General features: G+C 39.8%; 1 protein-coding gene across 1 annotated transcript in view; it reads right to left on the bottom strand.

Moving 5' to 3' along the window:
* The window catches only part of LOC126212749 (uncharacterized), a 194,605-nt gene that overhangs the window by 104,675 nt on the left and 75,683 nt on the right, over positions 1-14,247 (bottom strand). Inside the window, exon 4 of the mRNA XM_049940157.1 lies at positions 13,526-13,600. Within this exon, the coding sequence (XP_049796114.1) occupies positions 13,526-13,600 (75 nt within the window). The remainder of the gene's footprint in view (positions 1-13,525; positions 13,601-14,247) is intronic.

The following is a 14,247-nucleotide window of genomic DNA, read 5'->3' as shown; positions in this document are numbered from 1 at the left end:
ATTGTTACAACCTCTCGATATACTGCAGCATCATCAGCAAAAAGCCTCAGTGAACTTCCAATGTTATCCACATGGTCATTTATATATATTGTGAAAGGCAACGGTCCTACAACACTCCCCCGTGGCACACCTGAAACGACTCTTACTTCGGAAGGCTTCTCTCCATTGAGAATGACATGCTGCGTTCTGTTATCTAGGAACTCTTCAATCCAATCACACAATTGGTCTGATAGTCCATATGCTCTTACTTTGTTCATTAAACGACTGTGGGGAACTGTATCAAACGCCTTGTGGAAGTCAAGAAACACGGCATCTACCTGGGAACCCGTGTCTATGGCCCTCTGAGTCTCGTGGACGAATAGCGCGAGCTGGGTTTCACACGATCGTCTTTTTTGAAACCCGTGCTGATTCCTACAGAGTAGATTCCTAGTCTCCAGAAAAGTCATTATACTCGAACATAATACGTGTTCCAAAATTCTACAACTGATCGACATTACAGATATAGGTCTATAGTTCTGCACATCTGTTCGACGTTCTTTCTTGAAAACGGGGATGACCTGTGCCCTTTTCCAATCCTTTGGAACGCTATGCTCTTCTAGAGACCTATGGTACAGCGCTGCAGGAAAGGGGGCAAGTTCCTTTGCGTACTCTGTGTAAAATCGAACTGGTATCCCGTCAGGTCCAGCGGCCTTCCCTCTTCTGAGCGAATTTAATTGTTTCTCTATCCCTCTGACGTCTATTTCGATATCCACCATTTTGTCACCTGTGCGACAATCTAGAGAAGGAACTACAGTGCAGTCTTCCTCTGTGAAACAGCTTTGGAAAAAGACATTTAGTATTCCGGCCTTTAGTCGGTCATCCTCTGTTTCAGTACGATTTTGGTTACAGAGTATCTGGACATTTTGTTTTGATATACCTACCCCTTTGACATAAGACCAAAATTTCTTGTTGTGATGTCATGTTTGACAATGTGATCGTAAGCCCAAGAAAATCAGTTTGCTGACGAGCTCAACGACTGGATGTTAAGTGACAATATACTTTCACTTGGAGCTGTACAACTTGTCAGTGCTTCAAATGGTGATGGTTTTATATCATGGCAAAGGACTTCCAGCATTTTAGGAAACAAAACTCAGCAAAAAAAAATATGTTTTGCAAAGATCGTTAATGTGCGGTAACATGTACATGGCATATTTTCATATCATTTTTTTTTCTTTCTTTCTTTTTAATTCATGGATTTGACCAGCTATGGGCCGCATAAACTTAAGACTTATGGTGTTTCTTTTTCTTCCATTCTTCCCAGTACTACTTCATTTTCTCGCCAACTGCTCGTCTCTGCTCGTCTGTCCACACTCTCTTGGGTCGAGGTTTTGGCGCATCTTCTTCATAGTTTCCGTTTTCTATAAGTAGCCTAAAGTTATACCTGTCACGTATTATTTCTTCTGTAACACCTATTTTGTTGGCGTCTTTCTTTACTGCTTCTATCCATCCTACAGTTTTTTTCAGCTTACTAACGTAATTAAAAATTTTCTTTGTAATCCGTGTTTCTTCCATTCTTTTTAAATGTCCATAAAATTTTAGTCTTCCTCATTGTATCTGTGATCTTTTCTGTATTTTTGTATAGGTCTTCATTTCTCCTTTTAATCCACCTATTTTCCTCGTTTTTCTCAGGACCTAGAATTTTTCTTAATATTTTTCTCTCTCTCTTCTTTCTAGTTATCTTAATTCGCCTTTCTTATTCAATGTTAGGCACTCTGATCCATATGTTGCTTGTGTCCTAATAACAGAATTATAATGTTTAATCTTTGCTTGTATGGATATTGATTTCTTATTGTAGTAGTTTTGTGTTAATTTGTATGCAAATTCTAACTTTATTTATTCTTTCTTTATTTGTTGTGTTATCCAGTCCATTGGCTTGGATCCACTCCCCCAGGTATTTGAATCTATCAACTCTTTTAATTTTTCCATACTTTGTTTTCATAAACTTTTCTGTATTATGTTTGTGTTCTATATACTCGTTTTTTTCATAGGATATTTTTAGCCCAGTGTTTTCAGCAATCTCGTGTAACAGATAAAGCATAACTGTTGCGTCTATTCGGTTTTCAGTTATCAATGCCATATCATCCGCAAAGGCTAAACATTTCACTTCAAATTTGTTCTTGGCCCATGCTTACACCCTTCGTGCCTCTGTTTTTTAATGTGTTTTCCCATGTTTTTACTATTTTATCTAAAACCAAGTTAAGGAGAATTGGGGACAGTCCGTCTCCTTGCCGAAATCCTGCCTTGATTTTGAATGGTTCAGAAATTTCGCCTTGAAACTTAATTCTTGATGTTGTATCTGTGAGCGTTTGTTCAACAAGTCTTCTGTTGTTTTCATCTATCCCTGGTTCATAAAGTATCTGGAATAGTGTTTGTCTGTCAACTGAGTCGTAGGCCTTTTTGAAGTCTACGAAAGTAACTACTGTATTTTTATTTTGTATAGCTCTCACACTCAAAATTGTTTATAAATTAAGAATCTGTTCTGCACATGATCTGCCTTTTCTAAATCCTGCTTGATAATCTCCTATATTAGGTCCTGCTTGTTCCTTTATTCTATTTAAAAGTGCTTCAGAAAGTATTTTGTATGTCACTGGTAACAAGGATATGCCCCTGTAGTTGTTGGTGTCTGTTTTATCTCCTTTTTTACGGAGAGGGTGGATCAATGCTTGTTTCCAGTCACTGGGTATGATTCCTTTTGTCCAAATGACTTTAATTACTTTGTGAATTTTCTGACATGCGGATAAGCCCCTGGTTTCCACATTTCTGCCACTATCCCATCCTCACCTGGTGCTTTGTTATTCTTCAATGCTTTGATAATCTTTTCTATTTCTTCTACTGTAGGTGGTTCCGACAGTGGATTTTCATGTTGTGGTTTTTGAAATTGTAACCTGTCATTAGGCTCCTCACAATTTAATAGATTTTCAAAATATTCAGCTAAAATTTGGCAGTTCTCTTTATTGCTTAAAACCATTTTTCCATTTTTATCTTTAAAATGTAAACTTGATGACTGGAATCCTGTTAAAACTTCTCTGAAAGTCTTATAGAAGTCTCTAGTTTTGTTCTTTTGAAATCAGAATCCATTTCTTCTAATCTGTATTTGTCTTTTTTTTTTAACTGATCTGATGATTTTTGCTGTCTTTTTCCTTTCTTCTTTAAACTCTTCCCAGTATTTGTGTTTCTTATTACTGTTCCATTTTTCCATGCCTGTAGTCATTTGTCAATTGCTTCATCACACAGCTCGTTCCACCATCTGTGTTTCGGTAATCTTCGTGGCTGTCCCATTTCTTTAACTGACTCTAGCATTGTTTCTTTAATTTCTTCCCAATTATCCATTTTTCTTGTGTTTAGTATATGACAGAATTTGTCCTGATTTTGCAGGAGAAATTTAATGTTTACTCTTGGAAATCTTCTTGGTTTTGGTTTAGGTTTGTTTGGTTGGAACATGGTCTTTATTTCTGTCAGATAATGATCTGAGTCTATGTTTAGGCCCTTCCTCACTCTGACATCAAAGATTTCCTTGTAGTTGCGACTCGTTATTGCCACATGGTCCAACTGATATTCACTGACATCATTATATAAATACGATTTTCACCAAACACAGCACGGCAGCTTCCAAAGCATTGAAATTGAGATTGCGATGTGATGATGTCACCCGTTCGTAGCTCGTGTCAATTTTGCCAGCCACTGGCAGCGATGTAGTCAGCCAAGTAGCATCAATTAACTAGTGTGCACACACAGACAGGAAAGGTTAATGCTTGAAATTAATATACATACTGTTTAGTAACAAGAAAACCTAACCTTTCATATATAATATTGCTTGTCAAAAATTCTTTGCTGTTTTTTCTGAAGGTTTGGTTAGGCAAAATCCTAAGAGCACAGCTTAAATTGCAACAGCTGAATATTTCTGACAAGCACAATTACAAATTTCACTACTGTGCACCAACCATTTTGTCGGTTACCTGACCGAATACATGTTCCGTCAAGCACTTCAAATTTTCCAATAGTAAAGCCAGTTACGTGTCAAATTGCTCCATATCTCACTGTGCACTTTTTTTGAAGGATAATTATATGAAAGAACTAAAATAAATATGAATAACTGATCTTGAAAATTTTTTAGCGTGTTTTACCTTCTTAAGATGGAAACCACCATCTGTAATATTTTCCCTGGACCTGTTAGTAGTGTGGCAGTTGTGATGTCACGCTCACTCAAACGAGGCCCAGGAAAAAGGTGCATCGAAAGCAGTTTGTTGTTATGAAGTATTGCGTAGTATTTTGATACATTTTACTGATGGCAGACACTTGTGTGTGCACCACGTTTTGTTGTTGTAGATGGCACATTTTCTGTGCATCTTAAGTTTTATTTTGGTATTTTTCTCTCATTTACATTTCATTTCTGCAGTATTATTCTGCAGTTGCAGTGTAAAGTAAAATTTTTCTTAGAATAATTAGTTCTTTCCAAGCAAAATTACAAAAATTTAACTGAAAATTAAAATAATCGAAATTTCCCAGAATTTTAAAAAATTCATGGGCTTTTCTTGGATTTGTCCTGGAAGAAAAAATTCCCAGGTTTTTCCTGCATTTCCCTGTTGCACCAGAGAGTATACAGCCTGCTCTCTGAATCGAGTGTGGGAAATTACCACAGGAACATAAAATTTCTTTTTCCCTTTCTATATGGATGAGTTTTCTGTTGTTGTTGTGGTCTTCAGTCCTGACTGGTTTGATGCAGCTCTCCATGCTACTCTATCCTGTGCAAGCTTCTTCACCTCCCAGTACCTACTGCAGCCTACATCCTTCTGAATCTGTTTAGTGTATTCATCTCTTGGTCTCCCTCTACGATTTTTACCCTCCACACTGCCCTCCAATGCTAAATTTGTGATCCCTTGATGCCTCAGAACATGTCCTACTAACCGATCCCTTCTTCTAGTCAAGTTGTGCCACAAACTCCTCTTCTCCCCAATCCTATTCAATACCTCCTCATTAGTTATGTGATCTACCCATCTAATCTTCAGCATTCTTCTTTAGCACCACATTTTGAAAGCTTCTATTCTCTTCTTGTCTAAGCTATTTATCGTCAACGTTTCACCTCCATACAAATACTTTCAGAAACGACTTCCTGACATTTAAATCTATACTCGATGTTAACAAATTTCTCTTCTTTAGAAACGCTTTCCTTGCCATTGCCAGTCTACATTTTATATCCTCTCTACTTCGATCATCATCAGTTATTTTACTCCCCAAATAGCAAAACTCCTTTACTACTTTAAGTGTATCATTTCCTAATCTAATTCGACTTCTTTGATTCACACGAATGCCAAACACAAAGAAATAGACCAATATGGCTGAAACTCGGTGTGCGTTTTTTCCAAAGATGCTATTAAATAAATATGACCTCGATACGCACCGGTGGTGCCATCTCTCGAACTTTGCAAGAACTTCCCAAACGCTCCTCGTACTAGCAGCAAGCAGTAGTTCAACCACAGTTTTTAAAATATCAATAATTTATATGGAATAATATTAATATAATTAACACAATTTGAAATTTAAATTTCAGTGCTAGGTTAAAAACACAGGATCACCGGGGATTTTTAGAAATTCTTGAAAGTCACAGAGATTTGGCTGAATTTTCTCCCAATTCCAGGTTTACCAGAAGAATCGCCACCCTGATTAAGGCAGACATTCTACAAGACTGATGAGGCACCACATTAGCAAGTTACACACACTCAGCACATTTCATGAAATGAAAGTGACAGTGTTCATCCCTACCTAGGAGAGCACTGTGTGACGGTACGTCACATAAATATTGACAATTTTAGCGGTTGTAAGTCGTAGTTTACGTATTTTATGAATATAATTAGTGTAAAAGGTACACACACTGTTTTGTTTCGCCATACGGAAGGCAGCCATTGAGCGGCTACACATATTTTATGTAAGTTATCAGTATTTATTGCTAAAATAAACTTGTTATTATTATTACAAAATGAATTTCTTTGTAATAGTTGTCACCTCAAATGCTCGCAGTGGCTAAATATTTTTAATAAGCATTTTTTCAGTAATTTGTGCTGTGAGAAACTCATCTTCCTATGCAGCCTCTGGTCGGCCATTACGCGCCGAAGTATTAATTTATTTTTCAGTGTTAACAGTAACTGTAAATGCGAGAGATTTCGTTATAAGAACCTTTTTAAATTGCAACAGATAATTAATTTACATTAAAGTTCATGTTTTTAAACTATACAGATTCCACGAGTTCAGTAAGTTTTATCTTTGCCGCTCCACGGCAACAATCGAAGTTCTCTCCAGCCTTGCTTTGCAATCAATAAATAGAAATTAACAAAATTACATTCAATCCAGTTAATGGCAACCATATTTTAGTCATCACGTTCAAAATCTAAAGTTGGTACATGAATAACTGAGGCCCTTCAAGAACACGCTTCATATTTACTTCTGCACGTCAGTAAAAGTGATAAAAAAAAGACAACATCCTTGAGAGAAAGAATCTTGCTGATAAATAAAAAATAATATATATATATGTAATTTCCTTTGTATGTGACGTAACGAATCCCAAACGGACGTCACAACTGCAATAGTTACATCATAAATTGTTTAAATCTCCCATCTGCTCTCAATCAAAAATTCAGCAACGCTTACATTATCCGATCAAAGGTATCGAGATGATCCTATGTAATGTGGCACTTACCATCTGATGTCACAAGAGGCAGATAGTAGGAGTTGGGGAGTATAGTGTTGTCAGTAGAGAAGTATTACTAGAGGAAATGATCACGCACGAGAGCTCAGTGACTTTGAACACGGTGAAGTCATTAGATTTTACCCGAGTAACAAATTCACGAAGGAAATTTCAAATCTCCTAAAGCGGTCCAAGTTAACTGTTGGTGATGTGATTGTGAACTGGAAATGCAGAGCAAGAACATACAGCAAAACAAAGACTGGGAAGACCTCATATACAGACGGGCTGGAACCACTGAGGACTGCAGAGAGTGGTTGTAAAAAATTGCATGAAATCAACAAAAGGAATCATTAATGTAAGTAAGGTTACAGTATCACTGCTTAAAACATTTATCGTTTATTGCAACAGCCGTTTCAGAAGATTTCCATTTACAAGTTACTGTGTAAACAAAGTTTGACAATTACAACACGCTATTGACAGATGTGAAAATTACCGAACTATCAGTTTAATAAGTCACAGCTGCAAAATACTAACGCGAATTCTTTACAGACGAATGGAAAAACTGGTAGAAGCCGACCTAGGGGAAGATCAGTTTGGATTCCGTAGAAATGTTGGAACACGTGAGGCAATACTGACCTTACGACTTATCTTGGAAGAAAGATTAAGAAAAGGCAAACCTACGTTTCTAGCATTTGTAGACTTAGAGAAAGCTTTTGACAATGTTGACTGGAATACTCTCTTTCAAATTCTGAAGGTGGCAGGGGTAAAATACAGGGAGCGAAAGGCTATTTACAATTTGTACAGAAACCAGATAGCAGTTATAAGAGTCGAGGGGCATGAAAGGGAAGCAGTGGTTGGGAAAGGAGTGAGACAGGGTTGTAGCCTCTCCCCGATGTTATTCAATCTGTATATTGAGCAAGCAGTAAAGGAAACAAAAGAAAAATTCGGAGTAGGTATTAAAATTCATGGAGAAGAAGTAAAAACTTTGAGGTTCGCCGATGACATTGTAATTCTGTCAGAGACAGCAAAGGACTTGGAAGAGCAGTTGAACAGAATGGACAGTGTCTTGAAGGGAGGATATAAGATGAACATCAACAAAAGCAAAACGAGGATAATGGAATGTGGTCGAATTAAGTCGGGTGATGCTGAGGGAATTAGATTAGGAAATGAGACACTTAAAGTAGTAAAGGAGTTTTGCTATTTAGGGAGTAAAATAACCGATGATGGTCGATGTAGAGAGGATATAAAATGTAGACTGGCAATGGCGAGGGAAGTGTTTATGAAGAAGAGAAATTTATTAACATCGAGTATAGATTTAGGTGTCAGGAAGTCGTTTCTGAAAGTGTTTGTATGGAGTGTAGCCATGTATGGAAGTGAGACATGGACGATAACTAGTTTGGACAAGAAGAGAATAGAAGCTTTCGAAATGTGGTGCTACAGAAGAATGCTCAAGATAAGGTGGGTAGATCACGTAACTAATGAGGAGGTATTGAATAGGATTGGGGAGAAGAGAAGTTTGTGGCACAACTTGACTAGAAGAAGGGATCGGTTGGTAGGACATGTTTTGAGGCATCAAGGGATCACAAATTTAGCATTGGAGGGCAGCGTGGAGGGTAAAAATCGTAGAGGGAGACCAAGAGATCAATACACTAAGCAGATTCAGAAGGATGTAGGTTGCAGTAGGTACTGGGAGATGAAGAAGCTTGCACAGGATAGAGTAGCATGGAGAGCTGCATCAAACCAGTCTCAGGACTGAAGACCACAACAAACAACATAGTTCTGTAGGAATTTTAGACCTAATTTTTTATAAGTGAAGAATTTCTTGAGTTATTATGGAGTTGAATATCTTGAGTTATTATGGAGTTATAACTGAAAGTGCAGTCATAATTTTCATTATCATGAATTAAACACACAACTATCTCGTAATTAAATATTATGTTTCTAAATTATGTAAGTAAGAGGGAGACTTACGTCTACGTTGCCCTGACGTATATATATCCTCTGGTGTGACTGGATCTGGTGACCGTGCACGTTATATTTCACAAGAAATCTAAAATATCGATTTCGTATCAATTCTGTTCTGTTTTATAGAGATATTTTACGATTTCACAAGATATATAACGAGAACAGTCACCAGATACAGTCACACCAGATGTATATACACTATATGATCACAAGAATCTGGACACCACCAAAAACGTAAGTTTTCCATATTAGATGCATTCTGCTGCCACCTACTGCCAGGTACTCCATATCATTGACCTCAGTAGTCATTAGACATCATGAGAGAGCAGAATGGGGCACTCCATGGAACTCACGGACTTCGAACGTGGTCAGGTGATTGGGTGTCACTTGTGTCATACGTCTGTACGCGAGATTTCCACACTCCTAAACATCCCTAGGTCCACTGTTTCCGATGTGATAGTGAAGTGGAAACGTGAAGGGACACGTACAGAACGAAAGCGTACAGGCCGACCTCATCTGTTGACTGAAAGAGACTGCCGACAGTTGAAGAGGGTCGTAATATGTAATAGGCAGACATCTATCCACACCATCACACAGGAATTCCAAACTGCATCAGGATCCACTGCAAGTACTGTGACAGTTAGGTGGGAGGCGAGAAAACTTGGACTTCATGGTCGAGCGGCTGCTCACAAGCCACAAATCACGCCGGTAAATGCCAAATGACGTCTCGCTTGGTGTACGGAGTGCAAAAACGGTGTGTGGAGTGACGAATCACGGTACACAATGTGGAAATCCGATGGCAGGGTGTGGGTATGGCGAATGCCCAGTGAAAGTCATCTGCCAGCGTGTGTAGTGCCAACAGTAAAATTCAAAGGCTGTGGTGTTAGGGTGTGGTCGTGTTTTTCATGGAGGGGGCTTGCACCCCCTGTTGTTTCGCATGGCACTATCACAGCACATGCCTACATTCACGTTTTAAACACCTTCTTGCTTTCCACTGTTGAAGAGCAAGTCGGGGATGGTGACTGCACCTTTCAACACCATCGAGCACCTGTTCATAATGCACGGCCTGTGGCAGAGTGCTGTCTGGATACTTTTGATCACTTAGTGTATATGTCAGGACAATGTAGACTTAAGTCTTCCTCTTACTCACATAATTTAGAAGTATAAAAATTAATTACAACATAGTTGTTTGCATAATTTGTGATAATGAAAATTATGACTGCAGTTTCAGTTATAACTCAATAACTCAAGAAATTCTTGACTTATAAAAAATTAGGTCTAAAATTCCCACATAATTATAGCATGTTGTAATTCTCAAACTTTGTATACCAACGTTCTTGAAAATGGAAATCTTCCGAAACAGCTGTCCTAATAATCAATAAATGTTTTAAGCAATGACAGTGGAAACTTATGTCCTTTGAAGACATATATGTCACTGCAGCACCAATCATCAAGAATCTTTAATGAGTTCCAAAGTGCTACTAACAGTCAGCAATGACAATGACTGTAGATAGGGAGTTACAAAGAATTGGTTAGAATGAAATAACAGCTCCTCATATATTACACATTGCTCTAGTCAGTGGCAACTGCAGACTGATGCCACTGCACAGTGGATGACTGGAAATGAGTGATTTGGAGTGAAGAATCATGCTATACCTGTGGCAATCCGAAGGAAGGGTTTTGGTTTGGTCATCGGTTGGAGAGTGTTACCTGTCATCGTGTGTATTACCAGCAGTGAAGTGGGACGGAGGTAGTGTTACGATACAGGGATGTTACTCGTGGTTAAGCAGTCAGCACAAGGATTGCACATTCGAACGTCAAGCGTGTCGAGTTTCTGACGTCGTAGGGTGGAAAAATATGTCGGGAACTCTTTCCAAACGAGCACAGCAAGATCTGACAAAACAGGTATTCTGAATGCTCACCATTGAGAGGAAAGTACACCATCTATGTCACGCGCACACCATCTCTCTTTAGTACGGACTCGTGAGACACCATATTGGCTTTCAGCTGAAGCCCATACATATAAATGCCGTTTCTAAGCGTTAGAAAATTGAGGCTCTGCTACAAACTCTTAGTTAATTGTACGATTCGTTGTAATAAAATGTCAGGAAATGTCACATAGGTGGTTAAACAATTATTGTAACACGTGTGTTACGGAAGTGTGCCATTTCGAGGCAATGGCATGCTGAGGATCCATGAGAAATGCAATGTTGTTGATACAATTTGCTATAATTAAATGTCATTTAAAAACATATCTACAATTAAAGCTTTCTGCAATGGAAGATGCAAAGTATGGTCATCCAACAGTCGTAGTCAGTGTAGCGCAATTAGCAGCATCGCTGTACGATAAGGTTACAGTTCTCGTGTTGCTGGTTTGCACCTCACTAAATTCAAATATTTCTATCACTAGCCTTCATGTATTCTAATAGTTTCTGATACTTTCTTATTATATTAATAAAATACACTCCTGGAAATTGAAATAAGAACACCGTGAATTCATTGTCCCAGGAAGGGGAAACTTTATTGACACATTCCTGGGGTCAGATACATCACATGATCACACTGACAGAACCACAGGCACATAGACACAGGCAACAGAGCATGCACAATGTCGGCACTAGTACAGTGTATATCCACCTTTCGCAGCAATGCAGGCTGCTATTCTCCCATGGAGACGATCGTAGAGATGCTGGATGTAGTCCTGTGGAACGGCTTGCCATGCCATTTCCACCTGGCGCCTCAGTTGGACCAGCGTTCGTGCTGGACGTGCAGACCGCGTGAGACGACGCTTCATCCAGTCCCAAACATGCTCAATGGGGGACAGATCCGGAGATCTTGCTGGCCAGGGTAGTTGACTTACACCTTCTAGAGCACGTTGGGTGGCACGGGATACATGCGGACGTGCATTGTCCTGTTGGAACAGCAAGTTCCCTTGCCGGTCTAGGAATGGTAGAACGATGGGTTCGATGACGGTTTGGATGTACCGTGCACTATTCAGTGTCCCCTCGACGATCACCAGTGGTGTACGGCCAGTGTAGGAGATCGCTCCCCACACCACGATGCCGGGTGTTGGCCCTGTGTGCCTCGGTCTTATGCAGTCCTGATTGTGGCGCTCACCTGCACGGCGCCAAACACGCATACGACCATCATTGGCACCGAGGCAGAAGCGACTCTCATCGCTGAAGACGACACGTCTCCATTCGTCCCTCCATTCACGCCTGTCGCGACACCACTGGAGGCGGGCTGCACGATGTTGGGGCGTGAGCGGAAGACGGCTTAACGGTGTGCGGGACCGTAGCCCAGCTTCATGGAGACGGTTGCGAATGGTCCTCGCCGATACCCCAGGAGCAACAGTGTCCCTAGATCCTACGGTCTTGGCGTGCATCCGTGCGTCGCTGCGGTCCGGTCCCAGGTCGACGGGCACGTGCACCTTCCGCCGACCACTGGCGACAACATCGATGTACTGTGGAGACCTCACGCCCCACGTGTTGAGCAATTCGGCGGTACGTCCACCCGGCCTCCCGCATGCCCACTATACGCCCTCGCTCAAAGTCCGTCAACTGCACATACGGTTCACGTCCACGCTGTCGCGGCATGCTACCAGTGTTAAAGACTGCGATGGAGCTCCGTATGCCACGGCAAACTGGCTGACACTGACGGCGGCGGTGCACAAATGCTGCGCAGCTAGCGCCATTCGACGGCCAACACCGCTGTTCCTGGTGTGTCCGCTGTGCCGTGCGTGTGATCATTGCTTGTACAGCCCTCTCGCAGTGTCCGGAGCAAGTATGGTGGGTCTGACACACCGGTGTCAATGTGTTCTTTTTTCCATTTCCAGGAGTGTATATTCTGTAATATTCAATGGTATGTAAATGTAAGTGCAATCTTTCTGAAAAGTGAATTTGTTCGATTGGCTTAATCTAAAAAACAGCTTCCACTACCTGCAGTAAGATATTTTGCACAGTTTTATTGTTTTATGTTTGTTATTTCACGTGTTGTAAAGATATTGCTGCTCAACAGGAACAGAGGAAATGTAAGAATTTGTATCACACTATTTGCAATGGAACATCTGTAAGCCGGTGCCCTTATGACAGGACATGATACTTTTCTTTTTGCCTTATAACATGCCCACGGATATTGCAATTTTTATTTATGTATATTACAGACAGAACAATATAACTAGCATACAGACAAGGGAGCAAATGTGCATTTTAATAGAAATAACAGAGAAATTTTACACCCGTCCATTTTGTAAACAGTGTGATGTGCAAACAATACACAGCCGACAACTGCGGCCGACACGCCCTGTGATCGTGTACACCACCTCGAACACATGTACCCTCTGTGAAAGTCTTATTGTTTCCGAGTTTTTGGCAGAACACTCGACGTCGACAGCACGGTCTGTGTGCTGACAGTTTACCGGGTATTGTCCCGTTATCAGGCCTAAGAAAATGCTACATCGGCAAGGATGTGAAAACATTTTACAGCAGTATGTACTCCATACAGTAGAGGAACAGTTTAGAGACGACGATCGATAATATCGGCACAACAAAGTACATTGTCATAAGGGGGCTTCAATGAAGCAATGGTCTGCAGACAATGACATTCCTGAAAACGATTAGCCTGCCCACGGTTCTGACCTGAATGCAACGGAACACCTTTAAGACAGGTCAGAATGCATATTCCTCTCCAGACTCCAGCATCAAACTTTATCACATTCTCTGGTTCTGTGGACACACTGCAAATTAATTTCCACTAGTGCGTGTGCGGACACTTTTGATTGGAAATACACATCTGAGGACAAGTATTCACCAAAGGCAATGTAAGCAATGAGCAGGAAAATACCTCTGGCTCAGGAACTGTGTCAGATTCTGTGTTGTCTTCATGTGGCTCTGCCTTACACTGAACTGCCTCGAACATCTGGAACAAAATATATTACACTTTAATTCTCATTCTCCAGCAGTACACCACACACTGCCTACATATGGAGAATTCTCCAATTCAATACGTATACGATTCAACAATATATTCAGTCAATAATCACCTCTAAGACATAGTATGTAATGGCGTGTACTGGTCTAACACACGTACGAGAGTTAGTATAAAGTTTAAACAATCACCTCAAAAAATACAGTTAACATATTTTATTACTTATTTTGTATTGCATCAAGGATACATTACTTACAAGAAGAGGTCCCCAGGGGTGGGACTGACTTTCTGAAATAGTTTATATGGTTATGTAGGCAGCTATTCACCATGGTGGGCCCTTATTGGCAAGTAATTGACAAAAAAAAAAAAAAAAAATATATATATATATATATATATATATATATATATATATATATATATATATATATATATATATATATAAAATTGGAATTTTGCATTATGCTCAATAATATAAAAAAATTTGTATTACATAGACTGGTTGTGTGGTGTAATGGATAGGATAAGGGCTTGACAAGCAGGAGGTTGTGGGTTCGCATATTTTCAGGTGCATTAATTTTTTTCGTTGTTAAATCTTTATCAAAATGACTTTGGTAATGATTTTTATTAAATGAATTTGT

This window comes from Schistocerca nitens, chromosome 11 (assembly GCF_023898315.1).
Source record: "Schistocerca nitens isolate TAMUIC-IGC-003100 chromosome 11, iqSchNite1.1, whole genome shotgun sequence".
NCBI classification, from domain to species: Eukaryota; Metazoa; Arthropoda; class Insecta; order Orthoptera; family Acrididae; genus Schistocerca; species Schistocerca nitens.
Note: the sequence above shows the minus strand (reverse complement) of the source record. Positions and strands in the feature narration are given on the sequence as shown.